Below are 23,121 nucleotides of genomic sequence, written 5' to 3' on the forward strand. Positions count from 1 at the left end.
TTTAATGAACTTCGAGCAACTAAACAGGTCATTCTCTTTAAGTTTTCAGATTTCTGTCCAACTCAAATCACACACAAATGCTCTCTAAGCATTGTTTAAATATTCTGTTCTCTTTCAATAGAAAAAAAATAAACAAAAAAAATGATCAGCTGCATTACAGACACACTTAAACTGCAAACAATTATTATAAGAATCTTTTTTTTTTTTTAAATTGATATGACAATTGAGCTGAGCTGACAGAGACATTCTCATTCACCTTTTAATTTACAGTATAAAAAATGAACTGACATGATATTCTTCATAACATCTCCTTTTGTAAGTCTTCATGAATATGTAACAAAATACAGGCAAGGGATAAGACTGTAATAACGTTACCTAATAGAGCTACAATAATAAAAACAGCCCCGACTCCTAAGCTCGATCAAGCTTTATTTTATGCAAAAATGAATCATCACATTACTGTAATTATATTATTATTGTTAATATTATTGCTATTATTAGTAGTATTGCATTCTCTAAAAAGAGATTTACTGCTAGTTATTTAGCTTCAGCTGGAGAATCACCTCTCACCGGCTCGTCTCGTGCCGGGTTTTTCCTCTTTAAGTGTTTTAACATGCATGTTGTTGTCCCGTGAAAAGCAAGTTCCGCCTTGCATGTATTGCATACGACAGCATTCTTGGTTTGCAGTTTTGTGAAACTTTACACACCTTACTAGTTCGGATTCGTTTGCACTCCGTCATAATTCGCGCTGTGTTTTCTTCTACCGCAATAGCATTTGTAACGGCTGCATTACACTCTAGCGCTACAGCGCCGTAGCGGTCAAATCGCGATATTGCAGGCCCTTACATTAGGTCACGTGGGATCAAACGACTACTCGACAACAAAGATATTTGTCGACAATGTCGACTAATCGTTTCAGCCCTAGATTCAATGTAATGAATGTTCAATGTTTTGGTCATGGTGATTACTTATATATGAATATAAACACATTTGCATATCGTGACGTCACTGACAGTTTTTCCAGAACTTTCGTGCCAAGTTAAAGCGGTGTTGAGAGAAAAAAGACAGAGATTTTGAGAAGTTTTATTACCGTAAAACTTCAAATAATAGCCGAGTCCCAAATAGACGCCTGTCTCTTTTACACGCCTGGTGTGGATACAGGTTTGGATAAATAAAGGCCGGTCTCTAATAGAGGCCCGGTCTGTTTTTTTGTTTCGGGTTGTATTTAATCTTCTAAAACCCGTCAGATCGTCGGTTTAAGCCAGTTCTATGGTGCAGATTGCGCACACAAGAGAGCCCTGCGCATCTGGGCGGGAGCTGTAAGCGCAAGCAAGGCAGGCAGAGAGAGTTAGCGCCGCGTCGCGTCTATGACAACTCGAGGTACACCGGACTAGAAGCGCCGCGTCGCGTCCATGACAACTGGAGGTATCGCACACCGGACAAGAAGCGCTGTGCCGTGCCGCGCCGCGCCGCGTCTATGACTATTCGAGGTATCGCACCGGACGAGAAGCGCCGCGTCGTGTCCATGACAACCTGAGGTATCGCACACCGGACGAGAAGTGCCGCGTCGCGTTCATGACCACTCGAGGTATCGCACACCACACCAGACGCGCACTTTGTCATTTTATGGCCAGCAATATAGTTATGTTTAAGGACATTATGGAATTAAGATCATGTCTGTACTATATGATTGTACTGTACAAATACAATCGTTGCTAAGTCTGCAGTCTGAATTCACTTTTCCTCAGAGCGTCCGTTTACTGAATGATTTTAGAATATCACCTGAAAATCCGATAACATCAGCAGTTTCCATTCAACCAGCTGATTTCTGTAAATGAATGTAAAACTAAATGTATATTGCAGCACAAGGTGAAGTCTCAACACACACTAAATGAAAGGCCTGTCTCATATAGACGCCTGTCTCATACAAGCCGGTGCAGTTCGGCGATTTGGGAAAATAAAAGCCCGGGCTATTATTTGAAGTTTTACGGTAAATAACATTTGAAAACATGTATGAACTGAACTGAACATGTAAGGGTGGCGCTGCCAATAACGCACCTAAAAGCTGTCACAAAAAAAAAACGGAAAAAATAATGATTATGAATATGTCAAATATAGCAAGGAGACATTTCAATTGTTTATTAATAAACAAGTGTTTTCTGTGTCAGTGTCGACTGCAAAAATGAAGATGATGATGCTTACTTGCGTATAATCAACATAGATGAAATAAAAAATAAATTATATATGTACATTTTTTTCATTTTTTTTATATATTTTTATTTTATTTTAACAAATATGAAACTAAATTGTTTTATTTGTCTAGGCTACAACACATAGGCCTATTAGCCTACAGTAGGCCTACCGAGAAATTTAATGTCAGAGCGGGATTTGAGCGAACGCCGTCTTACCAGTGAGCATGTGGGGGGAGAGGTACGATTTTCGAATAATCATCGAATATTATATTGCTTGATATGCCAATCCTTAATATTTGGTGTTTTAAATGCCTGTTCTCTCTCTGTGAAAGTTTTAAAGCAGTCTTTTAGTGCCACTATCAGAGCGCTCACGTCCGTAACATTGTTTTTTCCTCATAAATGCGAACACGAAAAATAAAATAAAATGAATATTTTATGTTCTGTGAGAGCCAACCCTTCTTCATCCGGTGGTTATATTACTTTTGGTTTGCGCAGTGTAACTGACAGAATTACTAAAAAATATTTTGCCACCTAAAAGTTAAAGACTGTTTGTGTCACGTCCGTAACGCATGTGTATTTCCCTCATATTAAATATAAAACGCATGTGTAGACTGATATTTTTCTAATGTCTGGACTCCTTTATTAAGGGAGTATGGATGTATAAACAGACGTTTCAATATATTGGTATTAAATGCATTTTCTGAGAATTTATATTTCAAGTTTTGACTGCAAATGTCACGTCCATAACGCTGGAATTGCCCAATAGCAATTTAAATATGTGATAGCATTGGATCTGGACGGGAAGGATAACTCTGGGAGTTGGAAGGGGTGTGTCGTGATTCTGCCTTCTCACACCGCGACACATGTTCGTGGATCTGAGTGTCACGATTTCGGTTTCATTTCGCAAATCGTTACAGCCCTAATAATCATAGATTAGGCAAAGGGTTTTTATTTAAAAGAAAGAAAGAGATTTTTTTTTTTCAATTTTCTTTCTTTTCAATTTTTATGTTGTTGTTATATCCCTATGAGGGTGGTGGGTGGAAAAATGTTTAAAAGAAAGTTGTATACAGAAAATGTGTTAACCTTAAAATCGGGGATTTTTACCTCTGTATGCTATATAAATGATTTTCTTTTGAAAAAAAAAAAAAAAAAAAAAAGAAAGAACATAGCCTACATTTGTATGTATGTATATAGGCAATTTATATTCATATTACTTACTAAAATATAATTAATATTATTTTATTGCATTTGTAGTCTATTAATTGTTTGAAGAGTAAATAATAATAATAATAATTCTGGCAAGTTTACAACCGGCAAGTCGGTCGGACTTAAAGGAAAAAATTATAATAATTGGGTTGGTCCTAAATTGACAGGGTCGGTCGGGTTACGGCAAACAAGAATATTTTTAAGGATGGCCAAAGTCAATGGAGATGGTTGTATTTTGGAGCTCCCGAGTCCCACCCCCATTTGGGAATCTCCAGGCTGCAGTCACATCCTTCTCCAATCATAAGACAATCTCTGTTAGTGGACAATAAATCACGTGACTGCAAAGAAAAGTTTCTTTTTTTCACGAAACGTGTGCTCCAGCACGGAGCTTCAATTGCGCTGAGTAGCCTACTCGATACGCGATTTGAAGCTTCAGTGTCATCTGACTAACATCACTATTCTGAACACATTACAATTTATAGTTGATTCAGTTTATATAGAGGTCTGTGTTTTAGGTTAATATTTTGGTGGAGCTTTGCCCCTCCTGCGCCCTTACAGACGAGATGCGGCAGTTTTGACTGTTAGTAAATCTGCTTAAAAAAAATCTGTATTATAAAAACCGCTAGTCTAAATAATTGTGACATGATCATGACTGCCATCGGCAATCTCACCAATCGTTAAGGCCGAACTTCGAAGTTCGAACACACTTAATCCTACTCAAGCATTGAACACGTGTTAAACACGTGTGCGACATGGGATTGTCAAAGCACAAACATACCTTAGTGTCATGGTTACCATGTAAATTAGCGGCCGATCGCCAACAATGATCAGTGGTTTATGCGTCTTCACGGTTCTCTTCCTGTTTTCCAAATGTTTATGGCTGCGCTCCACTCCAAATTCGTATGCCCTTATTCACACAACTTCTACATCTCCAGTCCTGTATCCAATGGCATAAATCAGTGCACAGCACACTGCACTTTCGGTTTTCCTCTTTTTTTGTTTTAATGGTGATCGGCATCCGACGGTGCATTACCGCCACCTACTGTACTGGAGTGGGCCTGAGGCAACTTCCTCCCAAGTAAAAAAAAAATTCCTTAAATTCTGTTAATTAATCCAGTTCTTCTCAAGTATTTTATTAAACTTTCATTATTATCATTATCATTAAGTATGTCTTTAATGTTGACTTTCATTTTACCTTTCTTCCTAATTTCTTCCTTTAATATTTCTCTTTTGTGAGGTACTTTTGGAAGTGACTTAATATATGTTCAGATTCCTCATCTTGACAATGTTCACATAAGCCATTATGATGTTTCCCTATTATATGTAATGTTTTATTTAATCCTGTGTGTCCCATTCTCAACCGTGCGATTATTCCCTCTATTTTATTTTTTCCTTTACATACCCTCCTACTTCCTACTTTCTTCTAATGTACCTGTTACTGTATGGAAGTAAAATAATGTCAAATGTTTTTGAAACAAAAAGCCTGTTGAATTGCACTACTTGAAAAAATATAGGCATTGCATTACCCATGCTTGCATTTTAATGCATTGTATTTTTAGGGCTTACATTTTCATGGGCTGAAATTCAACATGGTTGAATATTTAAGCTGTGAATATTTCAATTAAAAACATTTCAAACACATTTTAATTATTACAAATTCAATAATCCATATTCACCTTTCATATTTCACTTCCAAAATATTCAAACTGTTTAAAAATATAACCTATAATATTCAACAGGCAATTTTCTGTCCATTTTATTTCACTTTGCAAATTCGCTTCCACAAATTCAGTGGTTCAAATTCGACAGTAAATTTAACGGAACTGCAGGAAAAGCAGTAGATTACCGAGATACTCTCCATCTGCTGTTAGTCAACCTCACCAGCAGGTGGTGCAAAAGCTCGTGTTGTTGACGAAGACCAGCAACAGTTAGAGCAAGCCATTCATTCATAAAACTCATTTAACAACAATATAAGTGTATTTGTGATTATTATGACGGGTTTTATGTTAAATTCAGTGTCTTCACGGCTACTTTCCCTGTGTAGCCTACAAGCATCTTTCTCTACCGTGAACAAGATTATAATGTTATTCCCCAATGCGGATATACAGATCCAATATTACATTTTTGAGGTTGACATATATTTCTCTTGGTTGTTTAGTTGCCATAACTTTATATTGTGGCGATGTGCCTCATGCAGGCTATTAGGGTTTCCCTCAATACTTAAGGATTCCCCAGCTGGACATATAAAACGCTTAACGTATAGCTTAATGGACTAATTACAGTGATATAAAAGACCAAACTCGCAGGCAAGCAGTTTGACTCAGAATAACGCCCAAAGTTTAATGCTGAGCGTTTCCCAGATAGACTGGCATAAAGTTGGCTTGACGTTGGACGTTCGCACATTTAGGGACCGTCTCTAAAGTGTATACGACTTTGGTATACACGTTTCTAACTTCAATAGCATTTGAATAGAACGACTTACAGTCATAAAACCAACTGTAAAGTGTTCATGTAGTGTCAGGCATAATGCGCACCCTTTGGATTTTTTATATTTATTCAAATAAATTAAAGTTTGCTATTGAAGTTAGAAACGTGTAGCCTATGCCAATGTTTTATGCAACTTTTGAGACGGTCCCTAAATGTGCGAATGTCCAATGTCAAGCCAATTTTACATTTATTAGGCTACATTTAGTCATTTATTTAGCAGAAGCTTTTATCCAAAGCGATTTACAGTTAAACTAACAATAGGAGGACAACAATATGCAAGTGCTATGACTCTTCCCAGTTAAAGCTAATGCAATACACGTAGGCATAGCCTACTATATACTGTAGAGAGAGAGAGAGAGAGAGAGAGAGAGAGAGAGAGAGAGAGAGAGAGAGAGAGAGAGAGAGAGAGAGAAAAGAGAAGAGAAAGTGTTAGTATTGATCAAGTGTTGATTTTATGCCAGTATATCACGAAACACTCTGCATGAAACTATGCGCGTTACGTTCATATTCTTAGTCCATCGAGCCTATACAGTAGCCTACAGCCTACATCCCCAATAAGGTGTAAGTTTGGTCTTTTATATCACTGTCCATAAACTACGTTAAGCGTTTTGTCCCGACAGAAGGGGAATCCTCGAGTGTGAGGTATTGAGGGAAACCGATTATAATCCTGTTCATGTAGAGAAAGCTGATGACATGTAGGCTACACAGGGAAAGTAACAATGAAGTTATTGAATGAAACATAAACACAGCTTTTGTGTCTTTATCATCTTTTCCGCATATAGGCCTATACTGACACAGATAATCATTTTCATTTTATGAATGAATGGCTTGCTCCAACTGTTGCTCTGTCTTCGTCAACAACACGAGCTTTTGCACCACCTGCTGGTGAGGTTGACTAACAGCAGATGGAGAGTATCTCGGTAATCTACTGCTTTTCCTGCAGTTCTGTTAAATTTACTGTCGAATTTGAACCACTGAATTTGTGGAAGCGAATTTGCAAAGCGAAATAAAATGGACCGAAAATTGCCTGTTGAATATTATAGGTTGTATTTTTAAACAGTTTGAATATTTTGGAAGTGAAATATGAAAGGTGAATATGGATTATTGAATTTTTAATAATGAAAATGTGTTTGAAATGTTTTTAATTGAAATATTCACAGCTTAAATATTCAACCATGTTGAATTTCAGCCCATAAAAATGCAAGCCCTAAAAATACAATGCATTAAAATGCAAGCATGGTTAATGCAATGCCTATTTTTTTTTTTCAAGTGCAATTCAACAGGCTTTTTGTTTCAAAAACATTTGACATTATTTTACTTCCATATTACTGCCCTATCCCAAATATGTTGCCATTCCTTTATTATACTACTCTTAATTATTACTGTGCTTCAGATTTACTATATAGGATTTCCATAACTACATCTACCTTACATGCTTCGTTAGCTATAAAATGTCAGCCGTTTCATTTCCTTTTAACTCCTGTATGTCCAGGAATCCACATGAATGCTATTGTCACATTCACTCGCTGAAGTCTAAATAAGATTTCATATATTTCATACAGTCTTGTCTGTCCTTTGATGATAACGTTGTCTTCATTGAAATCAATGCTGAACTGGAATCTGAACATATAATTACCTTCCGCATACCATTTTCCTCGATCCAGTTCAGAGCATTATATTATTATAGCCATCAGCTCTACTGTATATATCGCCAGGTGATCTGTAGTTTTTATCTTCATTGAAATTGCTAATTCTGGTATAAAAACACCAAAAACTTTTTTTGACACCACAGTTAAATCTAGCACTGATACACTTCATGTACATCAACTCTAGTCCCTCTTCCATCATTTACACAAACCAAATTAATTTCTTTGAACAATAACTCAATTACCTCTCCATTGTCATCTAGTCTTTCCCCTCCCCACATTGTACTACTGTATGTGTATTAAATCTCCACATATAATCACTCTCCGTCCATTAATCTCTCTAATTTGTCTCATTTTACCAATATCCAGTTTTTTAACAAAGATTATAATAATTAACTATTATCAGTTTTACTCCTTAAATCCATGCTGCTATCTGTCAGGAATCAGAACAACACAAACAGGTAAAGTTTGCAAGGAAGTTTATTTGCACAAAGGAACAGTCACGGCAGGTAAGTTGACGAGTAGTGGACTAATCTGGATGAGTCAATGGATGAGGTGGAACTGACAAAGTCTCTTATCTGTTACAGGTTGTAGATGAACGGAAGAAGTCAAACGGGCTGAAGCAGGTGGGCAGATGAAGACAGAAGATCCGGTGGACAGGCTGAGTAATCCGAAGATGCAGGTGAGTATTCAAAGCAGGTAAGTGGTTATGCCTTCGTCTCAGTTTGAGTGAGTCAGAATGTCGTTGTTGAATCAACGAGACCTGACAACTGAATGAGGGAACTGGTGGTGTATTTAAACAGTGAGTGAAGTGACAGGAGATTGGCGACAGGTGATGATGACAGGTGCAGGTGATCAGAACTCAGGGGATGCAGAACGAGTGGGCGGAGTGTAGAGGTCTGGCGCTGACGCTGATGTATCCGTGACAGTACCCCCTCCTCCACGGCCAGCTCCCGAGGGCGGAAATGACCGACGACGGGGACGACCACGACCTCTCGGCACCGGACGACTGGGATGAGCTGAGTGAAAGTCTGGTAAGAGTGTAGGGTCGAGTATGTCATCACGGTGAACCCAGCATCTCTCCTCGGGGCCAAAACCTTCCCAGTCCACGAGATATTCTAGTTGGCCGCCCCGTCGCCGGGAGTCGAGAATGTCCAGGACACGATAGATGTTCTCGTCTTCGGGGTCCACAGGAGGAGGAGGTACGTCATCAGCACCAGACCCTGGGGAAGGAGGAAAGAGAGGATCAATGTAAGGTTTGAGCAGAGAGACATGGAATGAAGGTGAGATGCGGTAGTGTGAGGGGAGTGATAACCGGTAGGTGACTTCGTTGATCTGCCTCTGTATCGCGAACGGACAGATGTACTTGGGACTCAGCTTGCGGCAGGCCTGTCGGAGACGGATATCCCTGGTTGAGAGCCAGACCTTTTGCCCAGGTTGGTATAACGGGGTTGCAGATCTTGCGTCGGCCTGGCTCTTATGTCTCCGAACAGCCCTTTGCAGATGGACGTGTGCTGAGTCCCAGACCCTCTCGCTTTCCTGGAACCAATGGTGGACTGCTGGAACATCGGATGGCTCACCAGACCAGGGAAACAGGGGCGGTTGGAAGCCGAGTATGCACTGAAAGGGCGTGAGACCCGTGGTGGACTGTTGAAGGGAGTTTTGTGCATACTCGGCCCAGGGTAGATACCTGCTCCAGCAGTCTTGATGATCATGGCAATATGACCGCAGGTATCTCCCGATCTCTTGTATTTTCCGCTCAGTCTGGCCGTTGGACTGGGGGTGATATCCAGACGTTAGGCTGACTGAGACTCCCAGAAGGTTGAGGAATGCTTTCCATACCCTGGAGATGAATTGTGGACCCCGGTCAGATACAATATCTTCTGGTATTCCGAAATGTCGAAATATCTGAGTGAATAGAGCTTCAGCTGTCTCGAAGGCTGTAGGTAGACCTGGCAGAGGAATGAGCTTGCAAGCTTTTGAAAAGCGATCAACGACGACCAGTACACACGTGTGAGAGTCAGAAGAAGGAAGGTCCGTGATAAAATCCACTCCCAGATGAGACCAAGGCCTGGTAGGTATGGGAAGAGGTACCAGTTTACCTTCTGGGAGGCGTCAAGGGACTTTGGCCATGGCACAGACTGAGCAGCTCTTCACGTACCGGGAGACATCCTGGGTCATATTGGGCCACCAGTATCGTTGTTGTACAAGCGAGAGGGTCTGTTGGCTGCCTGGGTGTCCAGAGCCCGGAGATGTATGGATGGAGTCCATGAGGGACAGACGCAGGCGAGTGGGAATGTAAGTCCGTCCCTCAGGACCTCCCGGCGGAGCAGGTTCAGTCCGGGTGGCATCGGTAATGTGATCGTCTATGCTCCACTGGATAGGACTGACAATCACGGCTGGAGGGAGTATGGATTCCGGAGTAGAGGTGATGGTATCAGGTTGGTACAGACGAGACAGGGAGTCGGCTTTGACATTCTTGTCCCCAGGACGATAAGTTACTTTGAAATTGAATCATGTGAAGAAGAGTGACCAGCGGGCTTGACGAGTGTTGAGTCTTTTGGCATCATGGAGGTATTCCAGGTTGCGGTGATTGGTAATGACATCAAAAGGATGTTTAGCTCCCTCCAGCCAGTGTCTCCATTCCTCAAGCGCGAGTTTGATCGCTAGAAGTTCCCGGTTGCCGATGTCATAATTCTGCTCCGCCGGGGACATCTTCTTGGAGAAGAAGGCACATGGATGGAGTCGAGGAGGCTTCCCCTGCCGCTGTGATAGGACCGCTCCTACCCCGGTGCAGGACGCGTCCACCTCGACGAGAAATGGAAGATCAGGGTTGGGATGGACGAGGGTAGGAGCGGAGCCCAAAGAGAGTTTCAGTTTCTCAAACGCGTGGATGGCTTCGGTGGTCCAGGACAGAAACTTGGCCCCTTTTTTCAGAAGAGAGGTGATGGGTGCACTGATCTGACTGTAACCTTGAATGAATCTTCGGTAGAAGTTCACGAAGCCCAAGAAACGTTGAAGTTCCTTTATGTTGGAGGGTAGTGGCCAGTTGGTGACGGCATCCACCTTCCTCTGGTCCATGGTTATTCCATGAGGAGTGATCACATACCCCAGGAAGTGGATAGTTCTTTGATGAAACTCACATTTCTCCAGTTTCAGATACAGCTGGTGTTCACGCAGACGTTGAAGGACAGACTGGACATGATGGTGGTGCTCAGACAGGTTGGTAGAGTATATGAGGATATCGTCTATATAGATGATGACAAATTGATGCAGGAAGTCTCTGAAGATCTCGTTCATGAACCCCTGAAATACTGCAGGAGCGTTGGACAACCCGAAGGGCATGACCCTATATTCGTAGTGGCCTGCAGGGGTGATGAACCCAGTCTTCCACTCGTCTCCTTTTCTGATCCTTACCAAATTGTAGGCACTGCAAAGGTCTAATTTTGTGAAGATCTGAGCACCACGAAGTTGCTCCAGGGCGGCTGGAACCAGAGGAAGGGGATACCGATATTTAACAGTGGAGTTATTGAGGGTCCGGTAGTCGATACAGGGGCGCAAGCCTCCGTCCTTCTTGCCTACAAAAAAGAAACTGGAAGCGGCAGGGGACGTAGATGGCCGGATGTAGTTTTGACGGAGAGCCTCCTCAATATACTCCTCCATGGCCTTCTGTTCCGGGATGGACAGTAGATATATTTTACCACGCGGTAGGACCGCCCCAGGCAGCAGGTCGATCGCGCAGTCCCATGGCCGATGTGGTGGAAGTTTGGTGGCCAGCTGTTTATTGAAGACATCCTGGAACGCCCGGTAGATGGCAGGGATTTCATGGTGTTTGTCAGTGGCTGGACTTTCGACGGACGTAGAACACATAGGAATTTCCCGGACTGGGAATGAAGAAGAGTGAAGAATTTTCTTGACCTGAGACAGACAGTGTGAAAAGCAGTCACTTCCCCATTGACAAACCTCTCCCGTAGACCAGCAGATGTTCGGGGAATGCAGTTCCAGCCACGGGCATTCCAGGATGATATCTGCCATAGAACCCTCCAGCACCAGAAACAACAACTCCTCTTGATGAAGACAACCGATTTTCAAGGTTATGGATGGACTGCTGTGACATATCTTCCCACGACCGAGCGGTTTACCGAGGATGGACTGAACCCGAAGAGTCTGTGGAATGGGTCTTCGGCGGGTTTGAAGTTTTTGAAGAGTGGCGAGAGAGATAAAATTACCAGCGGACCCAGAGTCAATTAACGCTTGCGCTGAAAGAGATCGTTTGAGGTAAGTGATCTGAACCGAAGTGTATTTCATTTGTGAAATAGGTGAATGAAGACGTACTGTACTCACCGCCGGTCGTGGGGGACGTACTGGACAGGAGATGAGCAGGTGACCAGTGGATCCACAGTAGAGACACAGGTTATTGTTAATGCGATGCTGGCGTTCAACAGAGGATATATGCGTTGAGCTGATATCCATGGATTCTGGTGCTGAAGGGATGACAGTGGTCGAAGGTCGAGGAGGAGGCAGTGCAGGAAGATCGAGCTGACAAGCGGTGCGGCATTGGTCCACACGGATGGAACGTTGAATGAGATTTTCTAAACCAATGATGTCATCATGAATGGTTAGCTGTAAACGAATCTCGGGCTCTAAACCTTGAAGGTAAGCCGTAATGAAAGCCGGCTCATTCCATCCGCTGGAAGCTGCCAGAGTGCGAAATTGTAATGCATAGGAGGAAACCGATGTTTTGCCTTGTCGTAAGCGAAATAACTGATCATGGATAGATAGTGAATTGGAGACTGGTGAAAACACTTCCCGGAAATGGCTGATGAAATTGTTGAGAGTTTGAGTTACAATACCTTTTGCATCCCAAAGCGCCCGCGCCCAGAGCAGGGCACGTCCAGTGAGAAGGGAGATGAAAAAAGCGACCTTCGCTCTCTCTGAGGCAAATTGCGAAGCATTCATTTCCATGTACAGCTCGAATTGTAGGAGAAATCCGCTGCACTCCCCCTCCTCGCCTGAGAAGGGCGCTGGCCGGGCCATGGGACTGACAGAGGCAGATGAAGAAGAATGGATGGCGGAGGGTGGTGGAATCATAGATATCATATAAAGGCTAGATGTCTTAAGGCGGAGTCACTTTCGGCATCACCGGCGGCCATCTTAGGACAGGACTCTGTGAATTAAGGTGAGTGAGCAGCACGCACACAAATCCTCTTATCTCGCTGAAATCTGGACGGATTTACAAACGGTTTGGTTTCTTACAAACGTTATTAACGTGGCTATAATTCTGAATGCTTAAACATTTTGAACATAATTATTCATATGTATGCAGTATAATAGCTACATATCTGACGTTTATAACAAACCAAACCGTTTGAAAATCGGTATAAAATTGAGCAAGTTATGGTTATTTAAAAGTACATGCACCATGTTATGAGTGAACGAACATCCTGTCTTAAGATGGCCGCCGTGTGCGGATGTCGAGCTCCATTGGCCAGCAGCGCGGACGAGACATCTAGCCTTTATATGATATCTATGGGTGGAATGGCGTGAGAGGCAGCGGCGATCGGGATAGAGAATTCCTCTTCGCCGTGATCTGTTGGTTCGTGCATGTTGGTCAGGTCTTCTGTCAGGAATCAGAACAACACAAACAGGTAAAGTTTGCAAGGAAGTTTATTTGCACAAAGGAACAGTCACAGCAGGTAAGTTGACGAGTAGTGGACTAATCTGGATGAGTCAATGGATGAGGTGGAACTGACAAAGTCTCTTATCTGTTACAGGTTGTAGATGAACGGAAGAAGTCAAACGGGCTGAAGCAGGTGGGCAGATGAAGACAGAAGATCCGGTGGACAGGCTGAGTAATCCGAAGATGCAGGTGAGTATTCAAAGCAGGTAAGTGGTTATGCCTTCGTCTCAGTTTGAGTGAGTCAGAATGTCGATGTTGAATCAACGAGACCTGACAACTGAATGAGGGAACTGGTGGTGTATTTAAACAGTGAGTGAAGTGACAGGAGATTGGCGACAGGTGATGATGACAGGTGCAGGTGATCAGAACTCAGGTGATGCAGAACGAGTGGGCGGAGTGTAGAGGTCTGGCGCTGACGCTGATGTATCCGTGACACTATCACTATGGACTCCTGATCACTTCCCTTTTCTATTTCTCTGAAAGATAGGTCTTCTTTAATAAATTTTATCCATCCTATACCTTCTTCCCTATCACATCTAATACTTATATCCTGCTATCTAAATCCAAATTTATTCTAAACCATGTCTCTTGAATGCATATGACATCAGGCTTATTTGTTAAATCCTCAATACATTTTTTAACTCCTGTACATTCGCCAAAAGGCTCCTAGCATTCCATTGCAAAATAATTGCTATAGAAATGTACCCACTCTAAGTATTATCTTGACTTGCTTGTGCATTCAAATCGTTTCTCACCTCCTCCCATGTTATCCCACTAACATCAAGATGATGTGCAGCAGCCTTTACTATTACCTGGGTTCTCTCTGTTTTTGACTCGATTTCCATTGTCACATTTATCACTCCTGCAATGAATGTTGCCAACTTTTTTACTTCCACCAACATTTTCTCCTCAACTGATTCTTCTTGCACTTCCATAGCTTGTCTAGTCATTCTGGATCTTCCCTCAATTCCTTATTTTTGATTTATCCTTCTCACTGCTTCATGTGATGTTATTTTGTGTTTTTATTTGCTGAATTTCTCCCTCTTCATTACTGCACACCCTCCAAATGCCACACTATGTTTCCCCACACAAATGCAGCACTTAAGCTGTGCACTACGATTACATTCCTCAAATCCATAATTCTCTCCACATCTTTTCTTTCCTTTACATATTTTGGCCACATGACCAAATCTTTGACAGTTATAACATCTTACGGGTTTTGGAATGTATTCTATACATTATAACTCAGGTATCTAGCTTTACTTTCACTGGAAGTATCTCATAATCAAAAACGATCGCAACGCCCTCACTGTCACTCTTTGTTCCATCCCTGACTGTTTGCAACCGTCTTATCTCTTTGATCTTTCCCCCTCGTAATTTTGACTTTAGATCCTCCATATTTACATTGATTGGCATACCCCAGATTACTCCTTCACTCCAATCACTTCCTATCCCAATATTGCTCATATTTATCACTTTGTATTTGCCTATCTCCTTGATTTTACTTGCTCTTTCTCTCTGTTCCTCACTTATACACAATCAGGTTCAGTCTCTCACCTTAGCCATAAAAATTTCTCCCACTTGGTTTTTTAATATTGATGTTAGTTTAATCGGATTCATTGATGACAAACCATTGCCTTCCCCAAACCTAAGCATGATATTGTATGGTATTGTTTCCTGAGCTATTTCCTCCTGTCTACTGCTTGTTTCACTAGAGCAATTTGTCTTTTGCATTGATTCCCTCAAACTCACCCCCTCTCTTTCCTTTTGATCTCATTGTCTCTTGATTCACCTCCATACTATCATCACTTTCTTCAATCTCACAATCTTCCCACTCAGGCCCATTTCCAGCGGTGCCATTCCACTCCTTACTTCTCCAGTTTGCCCCCACCTACTACGACATCTATCTCCAGCACGCCCTTTGTTCTTTCTGTTGTTTCCATCCAACAAAGCTGAATCCTTTAGACGTTGTATCGCTTGTAAAGTTTTAACCATTCAACCTCTCAATCCCGAGAAGTCAAGTAACTCCAGCCCAGTCCAGACCTTTTGGTCTTGTTGATGCCGCGTGCGCGTGTCAATTGCCCACTCTCGCGAGACAAATAAGCAAATGCAGCTTCAAAAACAAGCCCAAAATAAGCCCTATATTATTAATTATCATCAATATAATTTATTATCAATTATTTATGATCAATAAATGAGCCTGCAACATATTAAACTGAAACCACTCAGAGAGTATGAAAAGCAAACGAAAATCATCAAATTGCAACAAAGCGGGAGCTTCCGATCAGCTGTGAGCAGGTTTGAAGATGGAAAAGGAGAAAAAGTGACATGAAAAGTGACAAAAGTGAAAAGAGACAGTGTCAATCAATGCATTGGAGAAAACCGCGACCATAAATTGGAACATATAGAAACAAAGTTGCTTATCATATTTTCCTAACAAGCAACCATATTTTTTTTAAATAAGCCCAAAACTTGGGAATTGGCGCGTATCCGATAAGTCCACGAGACTATCCCTGTGTCTCAATGTCCACACTATCCATCCTAAACAGTATGCCCCAAAGAATGTTGAAAAGAGTATGTCAAAGGTCTACAGATGGTCTACTGTTTCCGGTGAATTTTCGAAGTGTGGATCCATGCACACTATAGGAATTATTGTGGATCTATGGATTTATTCACGTGGAAAATCTCAGCACTAACGATATTAGTAGGCTAGATCTCATTCAATAACAAATTAAACCAAATGTAGCCTATACTATTGAAAATGATTTCTGGAAAATTTTTATTGTACATATTGTATCTAATTTAGCATTGTATTAGCATTGCTTACGTTGCTCGAGAGCCCACTACTGGTGGAACTCGTGCATAAGGTTTAAATGGAATGCATAAGCCCTTGATCACTTGGAATTCAGTGGAGCTGATTTATTATTTAAACCCCTTTTTAACTTATGAATTTGTTTTATGCATCATTCTATATGTATATAAGTTGTTGGAGAAAATACAATCCTATAGGTAGCCTACATGAGCTGTTGGATTTATTTTTTATTACAAATACACAAAAACAAATACACAAAATAATAAATATCAATAGTAAACTTTGACTGTGCACATAGGGTAGCTACAAGTATTATGTGATTAAATATCAACATAATTATATTATGCTATTATGATATTAATTTTAAAAATAATTCATATCTCATACACTACGGTTAAGCGCAATATGTGATGTCACAATCAAGTTGAATTGTGGGATACAGATCTGCTTGAAGTGTGCATCAGAGTGGACTCGGGCTGCGTTCCAGTCCTTTTTTTAGACACGCACTTGCGAACTTCCGTAAGCACAATCCCTGCCGCCATTTTGAAGTGCGTTCCACTTTGTGAAGTGAGGGAAGTTTATATGGACAGACCATAGACTGTAAAAAAATATGGACGTAGTGTCTGTGACGTCACCCGTAGGTTTCTGAAGAGCATTTTTGAAGCCTAAAGTGGGCGGGGCCGGCCGTCGCCATCTTGGCCTTGCGTCACTCCCGGATAACAGAAAATGGGCAAAGAGGCTGAGAAATCACGCCCAAATAGCTTGACGTGATCGAGTTAGCTCAGGCTGTTAACGGCTCTGGGTAATGCTATTGACAGTACCAAGTCTGCGACTGCACAGGGCCTCGCGCTAAAGTGACACTTGATGATGTAAAGCCAATTAAAAGTTCCTGTTTTTGCCCTTCGAAATATTATAATAGTTAAAAGACATGGCTACAAGTGAGACTGTGTATCTTAATTCTGTACTATTCTGCTAGTTAAAAATTTATTATGCAGTAACTTAATATTACTCTGAGAGTGTGTGTGACAGTGATTTATGGGCATACATGTCAGTCACTCTTTTTTATAGTCTATGGTCCGTCAGCGCGGCATCACTCGTCAAGTTCTGAGATCTTATTCAGTCCATTTTAAATTCTGATTTTGGCCGCCTCTCAAATGGGTTAAACCATAGATATATTGCCTATGAAGTTCAAGTAAATGCGCTAGAAAATCCGCGCTCATTCATGGATGTGCATTTATTGCATGAACGAACGGAGAAAGCGCCGACGCCTGCAGGATTTCATCTGACGGTACATAAGCATATTATAATCTATCTGTTCCGTGAGAGCAGAACGAACGAGCCTTTATTGACGTTTTTAAATTTGAAAACTCCAAAAAGCAACGAAATTGTCAGACATCCATTAGTGCATGTTCACAGAGGAAAACAACTGAAATAACATTACAGCGCTGGTTGTTCTCTCGAACGATACGTTAACTACTCGACGACAACAACAAAATCCAATGCCATGGGCTTTGTACCCAAGTAATGGGTGTATTAAATTGTATGAAATAATCCCGAAAAAAAAGCACAAACACTGCAGCGAAAGCAAGTTCAGCAGCAACATTTGCTGGCTAGTAACAGCAGACAAACGGCTAGCATTGACATCAGCGACAACCCACCTGTCACTCAAGTGGCCACACCCTTAAATACAGAAATTTTAATATTAATCAACTAAACGGATGAGTTATAAAAAAATGCACCCCCCTCACAGTTGTTATGAAGGGCAAAATTAGCTGTATAGACCAAAGCCACATAGAGATCCAGGCTGTAAACATGTTTTTTTCTGCTGTAAAGTTGGTAATTTTAACATGGGGGAGATACAGATTTGACTCACTTCTGCAGCCAGCCCAAGCGGCCAGTTAATGAATTGCAGTTTAACTCACTTCCGTGTTGGTTTCAAGAGAGAGAAGGGGAGGTTGCCGCTTGGGACAGACCCTCATTCCCTCGATTTTGACCAAGGGAGCGAGTCTACTTAATATGTACACTTCAGGCACCTATATGTCCCACAATGCAGTACGATTGTGATGTCCCCACAGATCTCATCTAATCACCACCACAATAAACAACTATATTATATATTAATTATATATATTTTTTTAATTTAAAACAACCCAAACACGCCTATATACATTTGGATGCTGCATTAAACAAATTCTTAAAGGGAAATTTTTTAAATAATAAATAAACTCCATAGCTGATTTCAAGTGATCAAGGGTTTAGGACGTTCCAATTCAGCCCGCCGCAGTTTCCGCCAGTAGTGGACACTCGTGCAACGTAAGCCATGATGTACATCCGAGTGAACGAGACGGAGGGAAGTTAGCGAGTGAAGGGCATGACAATTTTGGACTGGAACGCAGCATCGCTCCCTCTGTCAAAATCGAGGGGTCGAGGAGGGTCTGTCCATAACCTTCCCTCGTCCACTTCACGAAGTGAAACTTACTTCTCCCGAGGGGAAGTGCTTGGGGAAGTTCGCGAGTGCGTGTCAAAGTGAAGTGGAACGCAGCCCATGTCAGTTCTTTTGAATCACTCATCGACACACCGACACGACACGAGATCTGGAAAAAAAAATATCTTCCGGTCTATACTATCGCTTTATTTCAGTGTGGTTGAGCGTGTATTTGACATGGATGATGAAATTAGATAGTGGCGTACGTTATTTAACATAATAATTGTTGAATAATTCTGAACCGATTCTTAGAAACGAACTGTTTAAAAGAACCGGATCGCATAAATGAACTGGACTTTTCATTCCATCACTACTCTACCGCGCTCCGCCCTTTCGTGACTCAGACAGTAAACAACAGGGCTGTAGCCCCGTGCTCCAAATGACATGGTTGGTTCCCTACGCAGTTTCCATTTCTTGAGCATAGGATATCAGTTGAAGTTTGACATTACAAAATGCATGTACGGACAAGTTTCGGAGCCGACACATGACAATTTCTTTTAAAAAACGCTCGAAATTTCAACAATCTCTTTATTCTATCACAGTGTCTATCACTTTATATCACGGTAGTTTCGTAAAGTGTGTCAGATACTTTGTGGTAAGCTAATAGCATCCAGATTCAGTAAATAATATTATACCTTTCCAAAAAAAAAAAAAAAACCTATCAGACACAAGTTTTCAAAATTCTTACTACTGAATATAACATTGGCTCCCTCTGCTGGTCGCACTAAACAAAAAGGAGACAGCCTTAATAAATGCAGTAATGATAAATTCATAAACAACTCCAATAATTGCTAAATCACAAAAGTAAACTACTCAATCTCAGTATTGTTTTTTCTCAGAGATCAGCAAAACATCTGTTTATTGACCATTGCAATTGTTGTCCTAGACGCGACGAGGTGCGTGCTGTGCTTCTCGTCTGGTGTTCGACCCCTTTAGCCGCGGCTACAGAGCGACAAGGCAACACAGTAGAGTTATGTTTACCAGCTGCGCCGTGCTTATCATATTATACAGTGCTCTACTGGCTGAAGTAGTGAGAGTTAAAGAAGCGGGTCAAGTCTTCAAATTGTTGCTAACCTCTATATTGCAATGTTTTTTCCGGGTCATTTTGAATGGACAGCTTTGTCGCTGATAAGCTAACTGAGTGGTGGCTGTCTGAGCTGATAGAGAATTTTAGAGGTGAGCATTTTACTCTTACTGCCCTTATATCATCTCTCTATACCTAAACATTTTTCTTTAATAAAGCTTAAATGTGTCAGTGCAAGATTTTGTGAAAGTACAACTTCTTCGACAGTGGGGTATGCATATCTATGCAACCCTAAAAGATACTTGTGCTTTGTCTTTAAGCTGTTATGCATAATAATGGGCCAGATATTTAACCTTAACTTTGCATTAATGTCATTACACTTGTTAATGAAAGAAAAGATGGACAGTATCTGTCATTCACACAAAATGGGTAATGCTGCAAAAGAACCACATTAGTTAACTAGCAATTTGGGCCACGTAAAAAAACAACAACAAAAAAACACAGCATGCCCTTAAAAGTGATTATTTGTTAGCTTGATAATGAAAGAGTGTGGTGAGTGGTTCACAATTGTCTCGACTTATTAACAATACTCATGTTGTCTGAGTATTCTGTCTTTCAGATGAAGACATAGATGAGGAAGCATTTCTTCTCTTTGATGAGGACACTATCAAAAATCTTGTACCCAAAGTTGGCCCCAGGCTTAAATTCCTGAGGCTCTTCAGAAAATTGTTGTTTATTTTTCTATTTTTTATTTCTAATATTGTTATTACAGTGTGAACTAAAATAAATAGGAAAATAAATATGTCCAAGTGTGTGTTTTTTCATATAGATTTTAATTTAATGCAATAAAAATGTAAAAGTGCTTGAAGTGTGTAATATAATGTAAAACAAAGTTTTATCTTCTGAAATAAGGCATACTGGGATAGTAACCCAAGTTAGGTTATTTTTTACCCAACTCCTGGGTTAAAAAAGGATCAACTAAGGAAAGACAATACAAAAATCAACAGAGGGTCAGATGTACCAGCCATGGCAACAGAGTCATCAGAACCAGCAGCATCAAGTGTCAGGGCCTGTCAACCCATGGGGTGGCTGGGAACAAGACTACTAGGGATGCTCAGAGAGTCCTACAGGGAGGGGTCAGCATCCAATGATATCATCTAATGCTAACCAAGAACATATGCTGCAGGTTAAGATAGAGGACAAGATAACACGCATTATGCTCGATATGGGGGCGACATGTACGTGGCCCAAATTTTGCCTCTCACCTCCCTAGATCTGGAAAATACGTCAAGACAGTAGGATTCTTGGGACTGACGCAGCTAATCCCAATGACGGGCCCTGTCAGCATAAAAATAAATAACTCAGAGATAAAGATTCCTGTACTAGTGTCAGAAAAAACACCAGTTAATCTCTTGGGTAGGGATGCTATATGCAAACTAAAATTACAGATATGGTGCTCTCCTGAAGGAATATGCATAGATAATACAGGCATAAAACAAATGACAGTAATAAGTAATAGTAACCTGCAGGAACCACAAGCAAACATATTTTGGTTAGTGAACCTAGACAAGGGAGTAGGAGAAACACTTGAGAAATGGAGAAAGTATATAAAGGAACAGCTTAGGAAACCAAGCCCACCAGAAACTGAGTTTCATTGTACCATGAGATATGACCCCCTTAGAAACCCAAGACTGGAAAAAGACTGGTTAGAAAAAACCAAGGGACAGGATATATATTTGAACTCAAATTATGTAATCGTAGGACCAGCAGGGGCAGCATTGCAAATTGAAGAATGTGACTTTACTAAAACATGGTTTAGGGTAGATGATTCAATCCCACATGTTACTCTACACCTGAATGAAGGGTGTCAAGCAAAAGACTTAGGCCCAATGATGCTGAAAGCCACAGAGAAATAATGGGAAGCCACTGAAAACCATTTCATTTTTCAAACACCAGATTTGACACATCTTAAAACTTTATGCACAACCACCATAGGGATCCCTAAATTAATAGTACAAATATAAAAGAAACATGAATTGAAGTTAAAAATGGAGGAGCTGATATTGGAGATGGAACAAAAGGTACCCATCCGGTTGTAGTCTAAACATGACACAGATGTGGGCCTGGTGAAGTCAGCAAATCCTGTTAGAATTTGAGTAAAACCTGGAGTTTAGCCGCCAAGAAAACAACAACACCCATTAAGGCGTGAAGCAGTGGAAGGAACAAGAAAAACAATTGAAGGATTGGTAAAGGCTGAAGTGCTGGTTGAAACTACTAGTTATTGTAACACTCCCATTCTACCAGGTGAAAAGGCCAATAAGTCCAAATGGAGTGCATGACTTAAGGGCAGTCAGTGAGGTAGTGGAAGATTGGCCAGCAGAAGTCCCAAATCCGCATACGCTGTTGACAAATGCTCCGCCTGCTGCTAATTATTTCACTGTAATTGATCTCTGCTTTGCATTTTTCAGCATACTGTTAGCGGACGAAAGCAGATACCTTTTTTCCTTCACTTTCCAAGGTAGTTGGCCCCTTCTGTCTCGAAAGACAATGGCTGCGCCTTCTTTAGCTTGATTTGGAAGATCTAAGACTATATCGCATATTATAGCACCAAACTAGACATTGTTGCTCAAGGCTACCCACCATGCTATCAACAAGGCTTAGCTGCTGTATATTTTGCTTATGATAAAGCTTCTGCTGTCACCATGGGCTATCCAGTCATAATATACACCCATCATAAAGTTGCTGATTTAATAGAACAAGGACGTTTTGTTTTAAACCAAGCTAGATACTTAGAATACTCCACTTTACTAACCTATCCTGATACAATAAAGAGATGTACAACGACAAACCCAGCAAATTTAGTCCCGTTAGAAGAAGGAACACCTCATGAATGTGTTTCTGCCTTTACTCGTCTGAGACCAGATTTGGAATCAACACCAATTGTTGATGCAGACGTGGACTATTTTGTAGATGGCTCATGTTTCAGAGGCCACTTATGCAATCATGCAAGTTTTGATGTTGTACAAAGAGATGGAGACATCATTTCAATTATGTTGTGATGCAGCATTGTGAACAACCTTGCTCAGCACAACTGGCCGAACTAAAAGCACTTATTGAAGCTTGCATGTTGGCTAAATACAAAGTAGCCAACATCTATACCGATTCTGCATATGCCCATGGCGTATGTCATCTCTTTGGTGCAGTATGGAAATAAAGAGGATTCAAAAAGAGTGATGGAACCCCAATTCAACATTGGGACCAAATTACTAAGCTGATCAAAGCTATGATGTTCCCCACCAAATTGGCTATTATCAATGTCAGGCTCATAAAAAAGGCAATGACTGTGTAATTAAAGGCAACAATGTATGGAGATAACATGAAGGCCATATGATAGCCCCCACCCCATTGCTTAACATTTTAATTCCAGATGCGCATGGTTTTGACCATTGCGCAAGGAGGGAGATATTGAGAAAGATCAAGGATTTTCGCAAGGATTCTGGTCCGATACAGGATGGTGTACCCCCTCCAGAGGACTCAGGGTCAGAAGGTGGGAGAGCTCCTGATACTGATCCTAGCAGTGATACATACG

The 23,121-nt window shown here is 41.1% G+C and overlaps 2 protein-coding genes across 3 annotated transcripts in view; both read right to left on the minus strand.

Annotated features, from left to right (window-relative positions):
* Window positions 1-23,121, minus strand: part of LOC311295362 (uncharacterized protein) — a 321,297-nt gene that overhangs the window by 15,607 nt on the left and 282,569 nt on the right. The gene's annotated exons all lie outside the window — the stretch shown is intronic.
* LOC311295367 (V-set domain-containing T-cell activation inhibitor 1) overlaps window positions 1-23,121 on the minus strand; it is a 46,500-nt gene that overhangs the window by 10,325 nt on the left and 13,054 nt on the right. Inside the window, exon 1 of one of the 2 annotated variants that reach the window (XM_084416717.1) lies at window positions 4,177-4,370. The exons of the other annotated variant lie outside the window; for it this stretch is intronic. Coding sequence (XP_084272843.1) covers window positions 4,177-4,196 — 20 coding nt within the window. The 5' untranslated portion in view covers window positions 4,197-4,370. Of the gene's footprint in view, window positions 1-4,176; window positions 4,371-23,121 lie in introns of those variants that run through there. 2 annotated transcript variants of the gene reach the window in all.

The sequence above is a fragment of the Rutilus rutilus genome (assembly GCF_951802725.1).
Source record: "Rutilus rutilus genome assembly, chromosome: 8".
Taxonomy (NCBI): Eukaryota; Metazoa; Chordata; class Actinopteri; order Cypriniformes; family Leuciscidae; genus Rutilus; species Rutilus rutilus.